The sequence below is a fragment of the Gossypium arboreum genome, chromosome 3 (genome assembly GCF_025698485.1).
Source record: "Gossypium arboreum isolate Shixiya-1 chromosome 3, ASM2569848v2, whole genome shotgun sequence".
NCBI classification, from domain to species: Eukaryota; Viridiplantae; Streptophyta; class Magnoliopsida; order Malvales; family Malvaceae; genus Gossypium; species Gossypium arboreum.
The window spans coordinates 71,320,391-71,344,481 of NC_069072.1; the positions used below are offsets into that span (position 1 = coordinate 71,320,391).

Sequence of the window (24,091 nt, forward strand, 5' to 3'; positions counted from 1 at the left end):
CAGATTTATTACCAAATTCACTCATTCACACATAACTTGCATGCGTGTTATTTAAACATGTATATCACCAATCAATCATCACATATCTATGATTTTACTTAAGTATAATCTCCATTTCATCATTTTAAAGCACGACATGTTAGCCGATTTTTCCCTTTAGCATCTAAGGCACATGCATGCTCATTTGTTTGGCTCAACTTCACCTATCTTCCATTTTTCATCAAAAGAACATGAAACAACAACCATTTCCTTCGTTTTAATTCATGACTAAATGCCCACAACACAACTAAAAACCAAAATATGCTTCAAGAGTTAAGGTAGAATCAAGAAGAACTCATGAACATCAAGATAAAAGCAAACTACCATGAACTTACCTTCAATTTTCTTCCCCATGTGACCGAACATTCAAGAGCTTTCTACTATCCTTTCTTGTAACACCCCGAACCCGAGACCGTCGCCGGAGTCGAACACGAGGTGTTAACAGACTTCAAACCACTTATTGAGAATTTCCCAGACAAGCTGCCAATCTGTGTACTAGTCGCTTCAAAAATCATAACTTGAGTTTTGCAACTCGAAAATCAGTTTCGTAATTTTTCCCTGAAACTAGACTCATATTTCCATCTACAGATTTTTTTCTAGAATTTTTGGTCAAGCCAATTAGTACAGTTTATTAGTTAAAGTCTCCCCTGTTGCAGGGATCGACTACACTGACCTTTGTGCGTTATGAATTGGATATCTCCCTGTATAGGGCTTCAATACTGATTCTGTTTGTTTTTATAGAAACTAGACTCAGAGAGGAATCTACAAATATATGGCATGACTCCTAATTATCTCTGGTTAATTTACAATGATTTTCCAAAGTCGGAACAGGGGATCTAGAAACCGTTCTGGCCCTGTTTCACGAGAACTTTAGTATCTCTTAAAATACAGCTCATATGGTCGTTTCGTTTCATCCATATGAAAATACACCCATCAAGATTCGAGTACATAATTTTTTTAGCTATTAATTCCACTTCTACTATTTTTAGTGATTTTTCGATCTCATATCACTGCTGCTGTCCACAACAGTTACTGCAGTAGACTATGCCAATTTCATGAATCCTTCCTTAGCCTTACTAATCATCCATCATACGTGACCCAAATTATGGCCACCTTATCAAAATTAAGGTTTCTAAGACTTGTGGCTATAGATTCTAGCATCCCACTCAAACGACCACATAGGCCATTTTCACATGGCTTAAAGTTTACAACCCCAAAATTTAACAAAACGAAATAGCCCATACATGCCAAATGTTCTCCTAAGTCGACTAAGAAGACAATACCAAAAATTTCTCGCCGGTGTGATGACTTCGTTGACGGTTACGAACACCCAAAAGGAGACGAGTCCAAGAAACCTAAAATGGGTGACAAGAAAACACCGAGTGAGTTTATAACTCAGTAAGTCATAAGCATTCCACAACCATCCATTAATAACATTATCATAAAATGAAATAATGAAACAAGGCCAAGTGTTCTAGCCATACCGAACTATACCATAGTTCCTTAGATCCTTCGGATCAATCTCATACCAAGTCATACATTTACATTTCATATACTATTCAATAGGATATTTGTAGCAATTCCCATACATCATTTCATTTCCGCAACAATCATGCAATTGAAACCATCACATAGATTTAAATCTTACCAACTCCACCCCGAGCATGAACATAGCATCTATTAGCCATGAACTCAAGGTACTTACTCTTTCCGCTGTCCATACTCATCTCGATAGAGTCACACCTCCATATAAATATTCAATCGGAGATATATGTAGAGTTCGCACACATAGTGCTTAATACTCAATCACGCACACTCAGTGCCATGTGATTCAAGCCCGCACACATAGTGCTATATAGTCCAAACTCGCACACTTAGTGCCATACATTACAAGCTCGCACACTCAGTGCCAATCTCGTCACCGTACACATCTATTTCTCGCACACTTAGTGCCGAAGCAAACTTCTTACACATTTCACTATCTCTTTTACGTTCAACATTATCATCTTTTCGTACACATACATTTGTATATATTTCATCTCATTAAACACAATTGCATAGATATTACAATCATTTAAGCAATATCAAATATATGCTTAATGACTTACCTTGTGTTGGGTAAAATAGTCCAAGTCGGCTACTCGATGACCTTCGTCTTTCCTTGCTTGATTCTCCTTCTTTAACTCCTTGAGCTTAATCAATAAATCAACTAGTTTAACCATCTTGCTAAACATTCATAATTCAATTACACATGCATATGTATGTTTCTATATTCGGCAACCATCCTCACTTATTACCCATTCAGTCAACAATCTAAGCCAAGATAAGGCTTCAATATGGTTGCCTCTAACCGAATACATGCACACCAATTTCCCCTCATGTGGCCGAATATGCATGTCCATGTTGAGGCCATTTATGCACTTATTACCACACAAAAACAGCATACATTTTACTAACTAATACCTTTCCATATTGTAACTCAATACACATCTATCATTTCCTTCATAACCGAAACATATTCATAAGTAAGTATATACCTTAAGATAGTATATACGTCATGCCAATACATCATGCTCAAACATATATACATATATGTATGCTAGAGCCGAATCTCAAGTTGATTGTAACCAAACATGAACATGATTTCGAAACACAAATCTTACTCTCCATGCAAAGAGCATAAATCACACTTGGGGGTGTACCATGGCCGAATACATCACAACACCATGATTTTGGTCATGATTACATAAAGAACTTAGTATATCATTCAAAAATGCTCAAAGAAAATCTAAGAGTCCTCAATCCACCATCACATGTATCATCATCAAGCTTCATATTTAACATGCAATGGCATTAACTCAAAATCCACCTTGGCCAAATACCATCCCCATGATATAACAAAGATTTGAACCATGGTCTAATAAGAACATCAAGTTAGCAACCAAAAACATGCATGAATCTCATGGCACAACATCAAACATACCTTAATCTTGATGCAAATATAGCCAAACCTCTTCCTAATCCTCTTCCAACCCAAGCATGAAGCAAAATTCCTCCCTTCCCCTCTAGTATTTTCGGTCAAGAGAGAATGAAATGGATGAGCAAAATTTTTTCTTTTCTTTTCTTCCATGTACGGCAATGGGGGTTTCACTCACACACACATTTTTTTCCTTTCTTTACTACCCATGCTTATTTGTTTATTATTTCCCCTAATGCACCAACAAAACATGTTTCATGACATGTTTAGCCCATACTCCTTGTCATGGCGGCCATCACTTGTAAAAGGGGTATTTGACATGCAAGGCCATTGTTTTGCATGCATGCTTTAATTAGTCATCATACATTTCCCCATCATACTTTCAAAGTTTTCTACTAGGTCCTTTCTAGTGAAATTCACATTTATAATTCTAAATTAAAGCATCAAAATGTCACACATGAGTTAACACATATTATAGGCATCAAAATAAATATCAAATTATTTTTATGCCTCGGTTTTGTGGTCCCGAAACCACATTCCGACTAGGGTCGTTTTAAGGCTGTCACAACTCTCCCCCACTTAAGAAATTTTCGTCCCCGAAAATCTTACCGGTAAATAGGTTTGGGTAATGCTCTTTCATAGAGTTCTCGGTTTCCCAAGTAGCTTCTTCCATCCCGTGTTTGAGCCATAACACTTTTACTAATGGAACCCTTTTGTTTCTCAACTCCTTCACTTCACGAGCTAGGATACGAATCGGTTCTTCTTCATAACTCATATCGGCTTGAATTTTAACCTCTGATGGACTAATTACGTGCGACGGATCAGACCTATAGCGTCGAAGCATCGAAACATGAAAGACGTCGTGAATCTTTTCAAGTTCAGGGGGCAAAATCAAACGATACGCAACTGGACCGACTCGTTCAGATATCTCATATGGCCCGATGAACCTCGGGCTCAATTTGCCTTTTCGGCCAAATCTGAGTATCTTTTTCCAAGGCGAAACTTTAACAAACACTTTATCTCCCACTTGATACTCAATGTCTTTTCGTTTCAGATCTGCGTACGACTTCTGACGATCGGAGGCTATCTTCAGATTTTCGCGGATTACTTTTACTTTCTGTTCAGCATCTTTAATCAAATCCACTCCAAAAATTTTGTTCTCATCGAGCTCGGTCCAAAACAATGGTGTACGGCATTTACGCCCGTACAAGGCCTCGTAAGGCGCCATCTTAATACTTGATTGAAAACTATTGTTGTAAGCGAATTCAATCAAAGGTAAGTACCGTTCCCATGAACCACTGAACTCGAGGATGCAACATCTCAACATATCCTCAAGTATCTAAATTATCCGCTCGGATTGACCATCGGTTTGGGGTGAAAGCGGTCTGAAATGCAACTTGGTACCTAAAGCTTCTTGCAATTTCTTCCAAAATCGCGAGGTGAACCTCGGATCTCTATCCGACACCACAGAAATCGGTACCCCGTGTAATCTCACAATCTGAGAAACGTACAATTCAGCTAGTTTATCCAATGAAAAATCCGTGACGACGGGATAAAGTGAGCCGACTTAGTCGATCTATCAACAACAACCCAAATCGCATCCTTCTTGCTCACGACAATGGCGGTCCGGACACAAAGTCCATTGTGACTCGATCCCATTTCCACTCGGGTATCGTAATCGGTGAAGTAATCTCAAGGCACTTGATGTTCCGCTTTCACTTGTTGACATATTAAACATCTCGAAACAAAGTCGGAGATGTCTCGTTTCATACCATGCCACCAAAACCGACGTTTCAAATTGTTGTACATCTTCATACTCCCCGGGTGGATTGCCATTCGGCTACAATGGGCTTCGTTCAGAATCATTGAAATAAGTTCCGAATTCTTTGGAACACACAGACGACTTCGAACCTCGGACAATCGTCATCACCAATATGAAACTCCGATTCCTTGTTCGAACACACTCACCCGTTTTGCAACCAACTCATCATCAACTTTACGAGCTTCACGAATTTGATGAATCAACAATGGTTTGGCCTTTAATTCGCTACTAACACATTGTCGGGTAGAATAGACAAGTGTACATTCATTGCTCGTAAAGCAACAAAGTGATTTCCGCTTAAGGCGTCCGCAACCACATTAGCCTTTCGGGTGATAATCAATGACAAGCTCATAATCTTTTAACAACTCGAGCCAACGTCTTTGTCGCAGATTTAAGTCTCTTTGAGTCATCAAATATTTGAGACTTTTGTGATCCGAATACACATGGCACTTCTCACCAAATAAGTAATGTCGCCATATCTTTAAGGCGAATACGATGGAAGCCAATTCGAGATCATGGGTCGGATAATTTTTCTCATGTGGCTTTAATTATCGCGACGCGTAGGCCACAACTCGACCTTCTTGCATTAATACGCAACCTAACCTAAGTAGAGAGGCGTCACTATAAATGACAAACTCTTTGCCAGATTCGGGCTGCACTAAAACTGGAGCTTCCGTTAAATGAGTTTTCAATTGATCGAAACTTTTCTGACACTTTTCCGTCCATTCAAACTTGACATCCTTCAAGCGGTTTCGTCATGGTGTGGCTATCATCGAGAATCCTTTTACAAACCGTCGGTAGTAACCGCAAGTCCCAAAAAGCTTCAAACCTCGTAATATTTCTGAGGCTTCGGTTAAGTATAGCTGAAATTTTACTCGGTCGACTCGAATACCCGATCAGATACCACATGACCCAAGAAGCTAACCTCTCTTAACCGAACTCACACTTCTTGAACTTAGCATATAACCGCTTATCCCGTAAAATTTGCAACACTAATCTCGGTGCTCGCATGTTCGGTCTCATCTCTTGAATAGACCAAGATGTCGTCAATGAACACAACTACGAACCGATCCAAATATGATCTGAAGATCCGATTCATCAAATCCATAAATACCGCAAGGGCATTAGTGAGCCCAAACGGCATCACTAAGAACTCGTAGTGACCATATCTCATTCGAAGGGCGTTTGGGTATATCCGAATCTCGGATTCAAGAATCGATAATAGCCCGATCTCAAATCTATTTTTGAAAACACCGAGGCTCCTTCAGTTGATCGAACAAATCATCGATCGCTGATAACGGATATTTGTTCTTTATTGTCACTTTATTAAGTCGACGGTAGTCGATGCACAACCTCATGGTTCCGTCCTTCTTTTCACAAACAACACCGGTGCACCCCAAGGTGAAAAACTGGGCGAGCAAAACCTCTATCCACCAACTCTTGCAATCGAGCTTTCAACTCCTTTAATTTCGTTGGTGCCATACGATACGGAGCTATCGAAATTGGTGTGGTCCCAGGTACAAGTTCAATACCAAACTCTATCTCCCGAACAGGTGGCAAACCTGGTAATTCTTCGGGAAAAACATCCGGGTATTCACAAACCACCGGCACAGATTCAGGTTTTATTTCTAACTCCTTATCATCAAGTACATACGCAAGGTATGCTTCGCACCCTTTTCTTACATATTTCTGGGCCAACATTGATGATATTACAGCTAGCAACCCCTTCAAGTCCGTAGACTCAACTCGGATCATCTCGTTATTTGCGCATTTCAAATCAATAGTCTTGCTTTTGCAATTCACAACCGCATCATGCACGGTCAACCAATCCAACCCAAGAATAACATCAAATTCATCGAACGGCAAAAGCATCAAGTCCACGGAAAACAGAACCTCAATTACTAGGGACATTTCTTACACACTTTGTCGACCAACGACGTAACGACCCAAGGGATTTGACACCGAATTACGAACTCGAGAGACTCAACGGTAGAGTCTTCTTGGATGCTAAGGTTTCACATACATATGAATGAGTAGAGCGAGGTCAATCAATGCAATCACACTAGTATCAAAGAGAGTGAAAGTACCGGTGATAACGTCGGGGAGGATGCCTCCTCTCGTATGCGGATAGCATATGCTCTAGCAGAGCACGAGTCTCGGATCGAACAACCGTATCGAGACCCTCTCGATTACCACCCCTACCTCCCGAAATCCTCGGGGTCTACCTCTAGCCGTCGTCCCACTAGATCTTGCACCTTGCATCTTATTCTTCTCATCTAGCTCGTGCAATCTCTAATGAAGTGGTCCTTGAACCGCATCCATAACAGGCCTATTAATGGACTTACCCCAACCTTCACCTATGTGTCGTCTTCCACATTGGGGGCATTCGGGCTTTTCTTGACGATTATTGCCCACACTAGCTATCGATGTAGCTCGTGAGTCCATCGATGGTCGTGCTCTAATGGAAATCCCCGCAATCGCCCTCGACTTATTTGTGTCCTCTCTGAACTTCTTTACAGCCGAAAATGGAGCCTTGCCCGTCGATCTTTTACGATAATCTCTAGCTTCAAATTCAGCCTTCCTCTTCTCCTTCCGAGCTCTTCCGCCTTGCGTGCTCGTTCAACTAGTGTTACAAATTCTTTTATCTCCAAAATACCCACCAAGAGCTTTAACTCTTCATTCAATCCTCTTCAAATCTTTTGCACATAGCAACCTCATCAGCCACACACTCCCGAGCATACCGACTATGTCTTACGAACTCATGTTCAGATTCGAGATCATCATACGACCTTGCTTGAGCTCCAAGAATTCCTTACGCTTTTGATCGATGAACCGTTGACTAATGTATTTCTTTGAAATTCGTTTGGAAGAAATCCCAAGTAACTTGTTCCTTTGGGACTATGGAAATTAAGGTCCTCCACCAATAGTAGGTGAGTCTCATAACAAGGATATAGCACACTTAAGACATTCATCGGTGTGCATGACAATTCATCAAACACTCTAATTGTGTTATCAAGCCAGAACTCAGCCCTTTCAGCATCATCAAGTAACTATGGCCTTAAACTCCTCGGCCCCACGCTTCCTAATCAAGTCCACAGTGGTTTACTCAGCCTCACAGGATCAGCAAGCGATGGCATTACGGGCTCTTGGGGTGGATTATTTACATTCGGGAATGGTTGGACAGCCGGATTGGTTCGGGCATATTGCGCGACCCACTCGTTCATCATGGTGAAGAAGGCTTGTTTCGCCCCTTCATCTTGATTATTCGCGGATGACCGAGGCTCAACAGCGGTGTCCCTTGCGCAGAGCAGCCGCTACACTTTCAACATCATCCGCCAAGGGTCTCTACCCGAGTTCCATTTGCTAATCAAAACAAAAATTTCAACCGTCAAGTCATCACATTTTAAGCACTAACACATTGGCATGTATAGCTAGACTCACACGTGCTACAGAGAGTCCTAGAACCGACTAAACCATAGCTCTGATACCAATAAAATTGTAACACCCCGAACCCGAGACCGTCGCCGGAGTCGAACACGAGGTGTTAACAGACTTCAAACCACTTATTGAGAATTTCCCAGACAAGCTGCCAATCTGTGTACTAGTCGCTTCAAAAATCATAACTTGAGTTTTGCAACTTGAAAATCAGTTTCATAATTTTTCCCTGAAACTAGACTCATATGTCCATCTACATATTTTTTTCTAGAATTTTTGGTCAAGCCAATTAGTACAGTTTATTAGTTAAAGTATCCCCTGTTGCAGGGATCGACTACACTGACCTTTGTGAGTTACGAATTGGATATCTCCCTGTACAGGGCTTCAATACTGATGTCGTTTGTTTCTATAGAAACTAGACTCAGAGAGGAATCTACACATATATGGCATAACTCCTAATTATCTCTGGTTAATTTATAATGATTTTCCAAAGTCGGAACAGGGGATCTAGAAACCGTTCTGGCCCTGTTTCACGAGAACTTTAATATCTCTTAAAATACAGCTCATATGGTCGTTTCGTTTCATCCATATGAAAATAGACCCATCAAGATTCGAGTACGTAATTTTTTTAGCTATTAATTCCACTTATACTATTTTTAGTGATTTTTCGATCTCATATCACTGCTGCTGTCCGCAACAGTTACTGCAGATGAACTATGCCAATTTCATGAATCCTTCCTTAGCCTTACTAATCATCCATCATACGTGACCCAAATTATGGCCACCTTATCAAAATTAAGGTTTCTAAGACTCGTGGCTATAGATTCTAGCATCCCACTCAAGCGACCACATAGGCCATTTTCACATGGCTTAAAGTTTACAACCCCAAAATTTAACAAAACGAAATAGCCCATACATGCCAAATGTTCTCCTAAGTCAACTAAGAAGACAATACCAAAAATTTCTCACGGTGTGATGACTTATTTGTGATTCTGAACACCCAAAAGGAGACGAGTCCAAGAAACCTAAAATGGGTGACAAGAAAACACCGAGTGAGTTTATAACTCAAGAAGTCATAAGCATTCCACAACCATCCATTAATAACATTATCATAAAATGAAATAATGAAACAAGGCCAAGTGTTCTAGCCATACCGAACTATACCATAGTTCCTTAGATCCTTCGGATCAATCTCATACCAAGTCATACATTTACATTTCATATACTATTCAATAGGATATTTGTAGCAATTCCCATACATCATTTCATTTCCGCAACAATCATGCAATTGAAACCATCACATAGATTTAAATCTTACCAACTCCACCCCGAGCATGAACATAGCATCTATTAGCCATGAACTCAAGGTACTTACTCTTTCCGCTGTCCATACTCATCTCGATAGAGTCACACCTCCATATAAATATTCAATCGGAGATATATGTAGAGTTCGCACACATAGTGCTTAATACTCAATCACGCACACTTAGTGCCATGTGATTCAAGCCCGCACACATAGTGCCATATAGTCCAAACTCGCACACTTAGTGCCATACATTACAAGCTTGCACACTCAGTGCCAATCTCGTCACCGTACACATCTATTTCTCGCACACTTAGTGCCGAAGCAAACTTCCTACACATTTTACTATCTCTTTTACGTTCAACATTATCATCTTTTCGTACACATACATTTGTATATATTTCATCTCATTAAACACAATTGCATAGATATTACAATCATTTAAGCAATATCAAATATATGCTTAATGACTTACCTTGTGTTGGGTAAAATAGTCCAAGTCGGCTACTCGATGACCTTCGTCTTTCCCTTGCTTGATTCTCCTTCTTTAACTCCTTGAGCTTAATCAATAAATCAACTAGTTTAACCATCTTGCTAAACATTCATAATTCAATTACACATGCATATGTATGTTTCTATATTCGCAACCATCCTCACTTATTACCCATTCAGTCAACAATCTAAGCCAAGATAAGGCTTCAATATGGTTGCCTCTAACCGAATACATGCACACCAATTTCCCTCATGTGGCGAATACGCATGTCCATGTTGAGGCCATTTATGCACTTATTACCACACAAAACAGCATACATTTTACTAACTAATACCTTTCCATATTGTAACTCAATACACATCTATCATTTCCTTCATAACCGAAACATCATCATAAGTAAGTATATACCTTAAGATAGTATATACGTCATGCCAATACATCATGCTCAAACATATATACATATATGTATGCTAGAGCCGAATCTCAAGTTGATTGTAACCAAACATGAACATGATTTCGAAACACAAATCTTACTCTCCATGCAAAGAGCATAAATCACACTTGGGGATGTACCATGGCGAATACATCACAACACCATGATTTTGGTCATGATTACACAAAGAACTTAGTATATCATTCAAAAATGCTCAAAGAAAATCTAAGAGTCCTCAATCCACCATCACATGTATCATCATCAAGCTTCATATTTAACATGCAATGGCATTAACTCAAAATCCACCTTGGCCAAATACCATCCCCATGATATAACAAAGATTTGAACCATGGGCTAATAAGAACATCAAGTTAGCAACCAAAACATGCATGAATCTCATGGCACAACATCAAACATACCTTAATCTTGATGCAAATATAGCCAAACCTCTTCCTAATCCTCTTCCAACCCAAGCATGAAGCAAAATTCCTCCCTTCCCCTCTAGTATTTTCGGTCAAGAGAGAATGAAATGGATGAGCAAAATTTTTCTTTTCTTTTCTTCCATGTACTGCAATGGGGGTTTCACTCACACACACATTTTTTTTCCTTTCTTTACTACCCATGCTTATTTGTTTATTATTTCCCCCTAATGCACCAACAAAACATGTTTCATGACATGTTTAGCCCATACTCCCTTGTCATGGCCGGCCATCACTTGTAAAAAAGGGGTATTTGACATGCAAGGCCATTGTTTTGCATGCATGCTTTAATTAGTCATCATACATTTCCCATCATACTTTCAAAGTTTTCTACTAGGTCTTTTCTAGTGAAATTCACATTTATAACTCTAAATTAAAGCATCAAAATGTCACACATGAGTTAACACATATTATAGGCATCAAAATAAATATCAAATTATTTTTATGCCTCGGTTTTGTGGTCCCGAAACCACATTCCGACTAGGGTCGTTTTAAGGCTGTCACATTTCTCTTCTCTAACTTTAGGCTATGATGAACAAAGATGGACAAAACTTTATTCTTTTCACCCCTTTTTCTTTTAATAAAATTTCATATTTCATCCATTTAATTCTTTAATACAAAAGACATGAAATGCCCATCATGGAACATTTACCTAAACCATTATCATGGAACATTTACCTAACCCATTATCATGGAATATTTGCCTAATCCATTATCATGGAACATTTACCTAACCCATTATCAATTTGTACCATGAATTATGGATATCAAGTGCTCATATTGTCTACAACAACATGATGGCTGGCCACTTCATGTAAAATGGGAGGTTTGTCATGCAAATCCTCCTATTTTGCACTCCTATTTATTTGGCCACTTGAATTTAGCCTATAGCATTTTCAAACATTTTCACATAGGTCCTATTTCATAATTTCACCCCCTTTTTCTTATGGAACAAAAATTAACTAAAATTGTCGAGTTCTATCTTAAGCTTGGGCCTTCTAGAGGCCCACTAACATAATTAAACATATGCCAACATTCACAGAATTCTCAAAAATTTGGGAGTTACATGGATCTTGTCTACCGGAGGTTTCTCTCTTTTAACCGTGCCTTGTGGAGCTACTGGGACATACTGAGGAATCGGAAGAGGTAAGGGAGGTGGAGTGCTCGGATTCACACGAAAAAACTCTGTGTACCAAGCATCCATCATTCAGAGATAGGCTTTTCTAGCCCCTCTGCCTTGGCCCATAGTCATGGGCTCACTCTCGACTGGCGCAGTCTCTTCAGCAGGAGCCGGCGCATTACTTTCCATGTCATCCGCCGTGGCTCTATCAGGATCCATTTACTATATGGAAACATAATTTATAATCATCAGAAATCGTCACGCTATCAATATACATTTATGGCATGTATAGCTAGACTCGTACTCTCGCTAAGTTAGTCCTAGAACCGACTAAACCATAGCTCTAATACCACTAAATGTAACACCCTATACACGAATCCCACGCCAGGGAGGAGCACAAGGCATTACCTAACTTGACCTCATGCATACAACCAATCTCAAGTCACTAAGACTCAATCCAAACTTAAAACTTTTTCAATTTCAACTTTAAACTTCTTATTATGGGCCTACGAGCCTCAAATCGACCGTTGAAAACCATTCGAGACTATACCAGGACCTTAAACCAACTATGAAAATTTTGTCCTTAAAACAGGGCATACGCCCGTGTGGAAGGACAACAAGCCCGTGTGACCAACTCAACATGGTCGTGCTGATGGCCCGTGTGGCTCACACGGCCTAAGTACCCTGGGACACGCCCGTGTCCCATACCCGTGTAGAATTAATTTCTAATTTACACCTACAGGGGTTTTCACACAACCAGACACACGCCAGTGTCATTGGCCCGTGTCCCTCACACGGCCACAACACTCCCTTGTCCTAGCCCGTGTGCAAAAACATGGGTATTCTGTTTCTGATGTCAGCATGCTCATAATGTCACACGACCAAGGCACATGCCCATGTGCTGGGCTGTGTCCTCCACATGATTGAGACATACGGTCGTGTCTCTGCCCAAGTGTTTAATACCATGCATATTACCTTGAAAGTTTTACGTGCAGAGGACACACATCCTAGACACACGCCTGTGTGTCTACCCCTGTGGGCAATATAAGGCTATTTACCAAGCCTCATTGTCACCCTTACATATATAGTTCCATACAAATACCAACCAATATCGAAACAAGTATAACTCCTATAACTAAATCAGCCATAATAGACATTCATTCAACCATGAGAATGCATCTTTAATAAACTCAAAATGAATATTAACTATCATTCAAAGCTTAATACAAATTAAAAGGTTTCTAACCTGAGCCAACACATTTGGCCAATTCTCAAAGACAGAAAATAATAAAGTCTAAGTCCTATACATGCCATATTCAAAAATATAAATCCAACTATACCGAATGCTTCGGTTGATAGTGTGATCGATATCTCTGACTTCTGGAATCCTTGAGCTAGTTAGGTGGCACTGTAAGGAAATGGAAAGGAAAGGGAGTGAGCATAAAAGCTTAGTAAGTTGCATATATGTAAGTACACAACAACAGCATTTTATCAATGATCCACAAACTCATGATATCAATGTAGGCATAGGCATAACTTACTTATTACCATCCATACTAGTCACATATTGTTCAATGAGCTCATATCTCATACGTACGAATTAGGTACCTGTACCACTCACAACACGATTATACTTTCCTCATTATCTTAAGAACATAACGTTCACCGTTGAACCATTTAGAACACTACCAAATATTCATTAAGCCTCAAACGTGGGTAAGGTGTCGATGCCATGTCCCAGACATAGTCTTACACTGGCTCACATCTTAAGTCGATGCCATGTCCCAGACATGGTCTTACACTGACTATCATCTCGTAACCGATGCATGTCCTAGACATGTCTTACACTGGCTTACATCTCAAGGCTGATGCATGTCCCAAACATGTCTTACACTAGCTATTGTCTCAATGCCGATGCCATGTCCCAGACATGGTCTTACACTGGCTCTCATAATGTGGTCGATGCATGTCCTGAACATGTCTTACACTAGCCAACAATAACCCATATGTCATGGCATGAATATCCGATTTTTTTCCTAGGTTCAAACAAGAACTCTATCATCTCTATTATCATCATACCATCTCAATTCCAAAATCAAGCAATTCATGCTATATTAATTCAAATAAAATTCAACACATACATTAGTAATGTAGTTGTATTATTTACATACAACTTACCTCGAATTACAAAATGTGACGACTAGTTAATTTAGTCGATTTGCTTGGCCTTCCCCCGGTCTAAGCTCGAATTCGGTATTTCTTGATCTGTAATAGCAAAATGCACTCGTTTAATCACTAAGTAAGTTTAAGCAATTAAAAATTCACATCTTCAGTAAAATGACCATTTTGCCCCTAAACTTTAGCAAAATGACCATCTTACCCCTATGCTCGAAAATTGATTTTTATCGAATTTCTTCATATCTTAAACTTAGCTGAACTCTTTCTACTCTTATAGCAACCCGAAATTCTCTCTATTTCACACATTTATCACTTATTTTACAACTTGTGCAAAATGGTCCCTTTAGGTGTTTTCATGATAACACCTTTCGCAAAAGTTGTCTATTACACAACTAAGACTCATATTCTTCCATAAAATTTTAGAAAAAACCCTAAATGCTCTCATGGTAAAACCCTATACCTTCAACCATTTTGCAAGATATACCCCTCATTTAAAAGCTTATGCTTCAAGGGTCTCAAAAATACAAAAATCATCAACAAAGGACATGAAAATCACTTACTTGTGAGTGCTTCAAGTTGCTAAAATTTTTAAGCTCTCAAACCCCCTTCAATGGATAATTTTTGGTGGAGAAAAGAGATGAGTAAGGGATGATATCATCCTTCTTTATTTTATTTCTATTTTAGTCAAAATTTGTTACCTAACCCAACAAATTTTGAAAATTTTGACCACATATGTGTCCTCTGGCTGGCCACTCTATTTCTAAGGGTCTAATTTCCATTTAAAGTCCTATAATTTTGCTTCTTTAATAAAATAATACATTTAGCTATCAAAATAGAACTTTTGCACTTTATGCGATTTAGTCCTTTTTCGCAATTGGGCTCACAAGCGTCAAAATTAGCTCATCAAATTTTTCATGCACTATTATAAACATGCTATGACTCCAAAATGATAATAAAATAATTTCTCAAATTTTGAATTTGTGGTCCCGAGACTACTATTTTGACTAGCCCCAAAATCAACCTGTTACAGAAGAAGATGAAGAAGAGAGGAAAATAAAAAAGAATTGAGATGAATCCCTCTTAGAAGTCTCCCCTTAGCTATTTATAGCCCTTCTCATATGGCCTTCATCCGTGTAAAATCTATCCATGGACAATCATTGTGTTTTCCACTAAATGACCAATTGGTTTAAATTTAACCAAACTAGCATTTTATTTCAACCAAGTCTAAATCAATTATTATCTTCTCCTTATTTTCCAGTAGAGGCTTCCAATTTATGGCTTCTTTCAATTTAAACCCTCAATTATTTCTTAATTTCCAGACTTAGTGGAATTCGGGTATGACAACTTTCCCACCCTAAAGAAATTATGGTTTCTTTTTTATTTTACAATTGCTTGAATGTGTTATATTTGAATAGGATTTTTTGCATTTAGAATGTTTGATAACTAAAACCTTAGGAAGATTGATTAACCAATATGAGTGGTTAGCTTGGGTTTAGGGTTCATAAACTAGTTATTTAGATTAGGTTGAATGTGATCAAAAATTAGAATTGATGACTCTAGAAAGTAATTTAAGTAGATGAGACCAAAAGGGTATTCTTGTAACACTCCAAGCCCGACCTTGAAGGAAGATTCAGGAATGGTGTGTCACTACTTTAAAATCATTATTTTCCAAAACCGTGTCTGGTGAAAACCTATTTACACCACAATATAAAATGTAAACCATTAGTCATTCAAGAATAAATAAGACAACACTCTTTGAAAACCAAAAATACTTCACTAAAATTTCATTAAAACCATAGGTTCATGATCATGTTTTTAGGTACAAAATACATTCTTCAAATTGTAAATTTCTTGACACCACCCTCATGTCATGCATAATACAAAATATAATAAGTCTCACAACGACGATAGTCCTCTAGTATAGTCTTCAATGATTCCCTTACTTCATTAGCAGGCTTGAGAAGGAAAGGTAACCAAGTAAGTTTAAAGAACTTAGCGAGTTCTAGAAGAAAACACTGCAATAGTTAAATATAATTCAATAAGCCTTTCCAACTCAACAAAGTCACATAGTTCGCCAGTTGGAAAGTAATAGATAGGCTATATGCCATAAACTATTTCTTTGGCGTGTACACTACACCCATGCAACCATACAGACTACCTTCTTCGTGTTAACCACAAACCCTAGTCCATATACAGAGACGTATCAATCTTTCATTCATTTTCTTTTGTCATGATTTGGCAATCTGGTTTGTAATAACACTTGCCCTACCAGAGGCTATACGACCATTTTCATATATCGCAATCTGTTAGCTCAATGCTCATTTCATTTAAGGCAAATCCATGAATTCATTTCCATGTATTTGATCATGTTATTCATTTCAGAACAAGGGGTAGCGGCTTCAACAAGAAAGAAGGTTCTTACATATTAACACGGACAAACTAAACCAGACTAATAACAACAAGCATTCATCACTCTTGTACAAAGATTTTATCTTCATAGCATATATATACTTACCTTAAACCAAACAACATAAACAAAGACATTGCACACATATGGAGTACGAATGAACTCACCAAAAAATGCAGCAAGTTCAAATAGCAAGGCTTTTACCCTTATCACGAGAACTTGTAGGAGTGTCTTGAGCTATAATATAAATAGTTAAACTTATCAAGCTATATACCGGAAAACTAAACAAACTTGCAAGTAACATCATCACAAAACCCAGATTTAGGAAGTTTCCTTCCTTACACTCAAAAATAACTCTTAAGTGTGCAACCCTAAAGTCACGTAAATAACCATGAAAATAACCTAAGGTTCATCGACATTTACCAGGTGCTAAAACAAAGAAATAGTTGGTTGAGTACAAAGAACCCAAATCTTCAAGCATGTCTCTAGTCTTAGGCTTTCTGAGAGAAAAGTACAAAAAAAGTTTGAGAAGAAAATGTGAAGACAAAAGAAGACGTAAAAGCTTGCTCAAGAAGCTAATACCGACTTTATATAAATAAACACGAAAGCTAGGTTTAGTGGATAAATTTGATTATTCCACTAACCTCATCGATTCTTGTGACTAAGAACTTTCTCTCTCATCATAATTACGAGTCTTATAGGCTATGGAAACTTAGTTTTATTCTAACTAATTCCCATTTGTCCAACTAAATTGTTCAACCAAAATAATAAAATAATAATATAATAAATGGTTCTATCAAGTTGAGGACTTAACATATTCCTCTAACAGCCGAGGTGGCATATACTCTTCAAAAGAGTCCTCCAAACCATCAAGCTCACCCATCACAAGCTTCTCCCAAGGGCGTGCTCACAGACTTACATACGTAGTCACAATTAATACCTTACCCATTCGGAACTTGCTCTAAATACCATACTTTGATAAACAGTATTCGAACACTAGGACTACATCGGGTGGGATGTTACAATTCTACTTAGCACCAGTTCAACCTAGCTCGACTAAGTTCTATTAGGTCGAAAGATAAATGGTCTAAGACAATTAATTAAGTTAGTTATAGGCTGAAAAGTATTACCTAGGTTAATTATTAACTAATTGGTAAAAATCCCTTAATTTGAGTTAATCATGACCATGGAAGTTAATCACATTTTTTCCTGGTTAATTTGATTGACGAGTAATTTAGTGGCTATTTAGATCTAGGTTAGTTTAATCAAACCTCCCTTGGTTATGATCTTCAGATTATTTCCAGTATTTCATTGTAATTATAATTATAATACAATTCGACCTATACACTTGCAGACATTGCATGTAATCTCATATATTTAATTGCATATTTTTAAGCTTCGGTGCACGCATGCCAAGGCTCGGTCATTATACTGATTGAAATATACTCTAAGACCTAATACTTTTTGCACATTTGAAAGTTAGCCCTTCTTTATTATATAATGTTATATTATATCATATAATATATAATATATAATATATATGCACCAATGATTGAACACTATAATATCTTGTAATACTATATTTTTTATTATAATCTATAATATAATAATAGCTATATATAATAGATGTACATTATATATTAATTATTATATATTATTGTTTATTATATTGATTGAAATATGCTCTATGTCTCTATACTTTTCGTACATTTGAAAGTTAGCACTTGTTCAATATTATATAATGCTATATCATGCCATATAGTATACAAAATATTAATAGTTATATATGCATCAATAATTAAACATATAATATAATGTAATATTATATCTTTTATTATAATCGTAATATAATAGTTATATATAATAGTAGTACATTATATGTTATTGTTTATCATTATATTGGTTGACATATGCTTTAAGTCTCTATATTTTGTATATTTAAAATTAGCCTTGCTACTATATTATATAATGTTATATCATATCACATAATAAATAATATATAATATATTAATAGTTTATATATATGCATTAATGTTGAACATTATAATATCAAGTAATACTATATCTTTTATTGCAATCAGTATTGTAATAATAGTTATATATATTACTAGTACATTATATATTACAATTAATAATATTTTATGTATTAGTAATAATTATATATTATATTATATTATTAGTAGTATATATTATGTTAGTTTATGTAGTAGATATATATTCTAATTTAGTATATAGGCTAGGAAATTGATTTTGATAATAGTTATATAATATATTATTATATTATTATTAAAGTTTAATTTTATAAATTATTATTTTTATATATTTATTATACATATTAAAATATTTTAAATTAAATTAATATTTTAAAAAATTATTTCACTTTATAATTTAATATAAAATTATTATTAATTATTTTCCCAATTAATAAAAATAGTACAAATATGCAATACTTAGGAATAAATTTTCAAAAAAATAATGATTTATCATTTATTTATATTTTATTTTTACTTTTCAGTAATATCATAAAATTATAGTCTACTAAGATTGTTTAGTTGTAAAATCGGGTTTTGCGTCAGATTTATCTAAGGCTCAGATTCTGCCAGGTTCCAGTTTTCTCAAGCTCGAATTTTTTCGGATCTAAATAAGCATGGGTGGGCTTTCGGGCTCGAGCTTATTTTGTCAACTCTAATTATTTTTAAATATTTTTATAGCAAAAAAGAAATTATGATTTTTTTGTTTTTGTAATATTTTAAGTTTTAAGCCTCTGGGGGGTTTTAGATTTTTTTTTTATTTTTAACTTTTATGAATATTTAAAAAAATAAGTGAAATTATTACTTTTTCTTAACACGTGACAGACGTGACAGTATATCATTATACTTAAATTTACTGTAAGAGAAACTTAAATTGAGATAACCGAGTGTACAAAACGGAGACCGCACTTATAAAAGTTTGTACAATATTTTAGCTAAAAGTAAGTATTAAGCAAAATTTTGAAATACTAACTTTTCTACAAAAAGAATCGTATGCTAATGATGAGAAAAAAACAATACTTTTATTTATGCAGACAGTAATTATAGATGCTACAGCCTACAGTGTTGGTCTTGGTTAAGCTAAAAGCAGAAGAAGCATCATTTATCAAAGTGAGAGACATGAATTTGATGCTTTTCACCATCTTATTTATTTGAGCCATAAATAATAATAATAATAATAATGAAAGAAAAATATATGTTGTTGCTGGCCTCAACTCAAAGTCAAAAGATATATCAAGTGTTGCTGGCATCGGAGACAAATCATTCATCGGAAGAAGAAACCTTTGTTTGTGGCGTCGGTGGGGGGTCGGCGGGGGAAGGAAAATATTGAAAGAATAGCCATGCATAAGAATGCTCCTGCAAGAAGAGCCGTCGCTACATATCCCTTGTTAAAGAAACCTTCCAAGGGAGTATCCTTGAAATCTTCCCCGAATAATTCCAAGAAATCACCATAAGCTACTTTCAGATCCGCAGTGTCCAAAAAACCGGCACCAACACCCGATGCCAAAACAAAGGCAACCACCTGTCGTAGTAATGAAATATAATTAGCAATGTTGGTGACTAAAATTAAGGAGGAAATTTAATAATGTAAATGGCGGATACCTTGTCTCCATAAAAGTGCAAGGCAGGCAAGAAAGGACCACGAACAAGCTTCTTTCCGGTACAAGCACGGTACATTGTAAGGGGTAACAGCAATAGGCAATAGGCTGCTGCAACAGCAGCGGTGGCGAAAACATACTTGTAGCCAATGACATCCCTGAATGTTACATTGGAATCGCCACCGTTGGGAGCCTTGTCTAGTATGAGAACCACTATACAGCCAGCTGCAAATAAAATAGTGAAAAGTCTAAGCACAAGGCTAGCAATTGCCATACCCTTCTTGGATGCCATATATCAACCACTTAATTATTTAATGCTAATTCCTCTTCCCCGATTTTATTCTATATCTGAAATGAATACTGATTATTAGTGATATGTACAGGGGGGGTTTTTATAGAAAACAAAAGGCTTCTTATTTTCTTGGTTGTATCAATATATATGTTTGTATTTTTGGTTAAATTATTTAAAGTGCAGTGCAGGCCTCTCGATGTACAATTCCGTTGTGTACTGAGTCTTGAATGCAGGTTGGGTCTTTCGATGTTTCCTAGTTAATCCTTGTTCACTTCAACGGCGCAACATTGTAAATGATTTTTGGACTACGTATTCCAACTTAACAAGTCTAATTGAGTTTCACGTCAAACACCATCTCAACATTAACTTAATTAATAAAATAAATAATATAATCAGTGAAGAAGGTAGAAATTATGTGCTAAAAGCTATAAAAATTTGTATTAAAATAATTTAAATTTAAAATTTTAATTATTTAAGAGGAGTCAAAATTGTAATTTTATTAAAAATGGTTAAAAGTTCTTAATTGAATTATTTACATTTGAGAGGCACTAAAATTCTAATTATACTAGTCAACCAAGTGTCCAAGGCTCCCTCTATCCCGTGTATAATTATAAAACATTTGTATTCAACAATATGAACTAAAATAATCAAAATGGAGAATAGAGATTAAAACCATAATTTACACATAGTATGAGATTAATAATAAAATTTAACCTAATAAATATAATTATTATCATTTGGATCAAAATTAAAATTTTAAAATTTGAAAAATTTATAATACAAAATTAATAGCAAATTTATTTAAGCATCGTTGGAATATCGTTTGGGTCACTGAAATTAGTTCAGTTATCAAACCATTAATGTTAAAAATTATAGAAGAACAGATTATTTCACACTCCCTTGCGCTCGAGCATCAAGGGCAAGTCGCCTCTTGCGCCCTTTCACCTCTCGCTACTTTTAATGTTGATAGTAACGTGCTTCTATAAATAAAGTTTGGATTCAAAATATTTTTCTGAATTTAGTCGAGCAGTTCGATTTTGATTTTATTATTAATATGTTATAAAAAATAGTATACATATTAATTAATATTTTTTATAGTGCGATTCACGAATTTTTAGTAGTTGAATTTTGATATAATATGTAATTTTATATATAAAGTATAATTTAATGTATTTGTATACATCAAACTTCAATTTTGGTTAATTTTCACATTTCATTAAACTCGTTATCAATGTGGCACAATTTTCTTTTAAGTCATGCATAAATTGTTAGCATAGTATTTTATTAGGTTAAAAACAAACAAACAAATTTAATTTATTTTTACCGAGATTAACAAATAAACAAGTTTCTTGGGAGAAATAAGAAACCCTTTTTTCCAAGTGTGTTTGTTTTATTTTAATCTAGTTAAAAATAATTTAAATTTGTTTGTTTGCTTTTAAACATAATAAAATGTCAATGCAACAATTTACATATGGCTTAACGGAAAAATATGCTACATAAATAATGTTATTTGTGAAATGTGAACTAAACTAAAATTAAAATTTGATATATACAAATGCACCCGACTAAAGTTGATATATAACATTGCAACTGTATAATTTTAATATTTATCCTAAATTATCCACATATTTAGCCTTTCAAATTTGTTTGATTATTGGGAATAATTTGTTTTAAAAATTAGTAATAATTTCAAATACATAAAATTAAGAATAATTATCTTGTATATTTCAATTCTATTTGTTTCAAATTGTTTAATTTTTTTATTTTAATAACTTATAACATGCAAAATCAAGAATTGAATAAAACTCTAAAATTATCCACATATTTAGCTTTTTAAATTTGTTTGAAAATTACCATGAATAATTTTTAAAAACTCAAGAATAATTTTAAATATGTAAAATTAAGAATATTTATCGTGAATATTTTAATTCCATTTATTTTAAATCATTCAAAAAATAATTTATTTTAATAATTTAGCACATAAAAATAAGGAATTCAAAATAAATTTGGAGTTGTCCACATGTTATCAAAATAGACAATCCATGTGTCATCAAAATAAGTTGTCACATCAACTTTGGTTTTAGACATTGTACTATAATATATATATATATATATATATATATGTAACATCCCTAAAACCTCCTTTGTAACGCTTTCAACTTAATTCGATTCATCAGATCTGAATATTGGATTTTACAACTCCATTACAGACTGACACAAAAACAAAACATACTAATTTTCAACATTTACATCTTATTTAAGAATACTACTTCAACTGACTTACAACTGGATGTATTATAAATAATTACAATCATTGTACAAGACTTCAAATAGCGAGGACTTACAAGCGAATATCATAACTTAATTATAATGTTCTATTTGTTTTAATCCTTTAATGATAATATTGACAACAATTGTGCTGTCGATATGTTCTGTATGCATAATAGTCCGACCTGCCACCTCTAGCGTAGCCTTGGCGTATTCTCTTCTGGCGTAAACCCAATCAGCTTACCTGTAACACAATACATAAATGTAAGTTCATGAGAACTTCGTGAGTTAAACTCTATCTACTTATATTGTCTCAATATAATGCATTTGGGAATTTCATTATCATATCATTGTTCTTCGTTCTTCCACTTGACTCTGGCAAGTACCTTTCTTTTTCATACCATAGACGCCATATCTTACTTTGTGACCATGACTAACCCTTAGCATCTTCAGTACATTACTAACGTTTTTCACCCAACATTTTTGTGATTCCTTAATTATTCTCATTTTGGAACCCACACCTACAAAACATTGTTGATCGATTTGTTTTTCTAGTCTACTTAGGTCATACTATCAATTCGCCACATTCCTTGGCACATTCCATCTTCTCTATACATATCTTAAGACTATGTAGGATACGACACAACATTTTCTACGGAATCATTTCTCTTAGAGTTCGTCATATGTACTATTCTTTTGGAGTTCGCCATACGTACTATTCTTTTAGAGTTCGTCATATGTACCATTCTTTCAGAGTTTACCATACCTACCAGTCCTTTAAAGCTAGACACACATATCATTCCTAAGTTTATCATACTAACCATTCTTCTCTTTCAAGGTCTATCATAAAAGCGTTTCCTTTAGATGAATACCATAAGGGCCTTCTTTTAAAATGTGCTACGAATGTGTTTCTTCCCATAGATCGCTACAAAGGCTTCAATTTTATAAATTGCCACAAACGCTTCCACTTTATAAATTGCCACAAAGACTTTAATTTTTTGGCGTGCTCACGATAGAGATTCGCCTATACTCATATTATGTGAGGTTTGCCCTCATCATTTTGGGTCATGCAGAGAACACCATTAAGTAAAACCTTCCTTTAGTTCTTGCCATATGATGCTATAACCCACTAGTTATGGTCTTATACAATATGATGCCATAAACATTTCTTTTTAGAGAATCATGTTTGAAGTCCCGACGAACTCTTTTAGATGACT

General features: G+C 35.7%; 1 protein-coding gene across 1 annotated transcript; it reads right to left on the minus strand.

The window, feature by feature from the left end:
• Positions 1-19,918: 19,918 nt before the first annotated feature.
• Positions 19,919-20,673, minus strand: LOC108475059 (CASP-like protein 4D1). The gene is made up of 2 exons (XM_017777065.2): positions 20,319-20,673; positions 19,919-20,238 (listed from the first exon to the last, which is right to left on the minus strand). Exons 1-2 carry the CDS (start codon positions 20,604-20,606, stop codon positions 19,981-19,983), a joined length of 546 nt encoding a protein of 181 aa, XP_017632554.1. The 5' UTR covers positions 20,607-20,673; the 3' UTR covers positions 19,919-19,980.
• Positions 20,674-24,091: the final 3,418 nt, after the last annotated feature.

What these genes read in the sequence shown, in the direction of transcription:
- LOC108475059 (XM_017777065.2), bottom strand. Translation starts at nt 20,606, where the DNA reads ATGGCATCCAAGAAGGGTATGGCAATTGCTAGCCTTGTGCTTAGACTT. An exon ending in TGCACTTTTATGGAGACAAG is followed by an intron (nt 20,239 to 20,318) that starts GTATCCGCCATT and finishes TTACTACGACAG; the next exon opens with GTGGTTGCCTTTGTTTTGGC.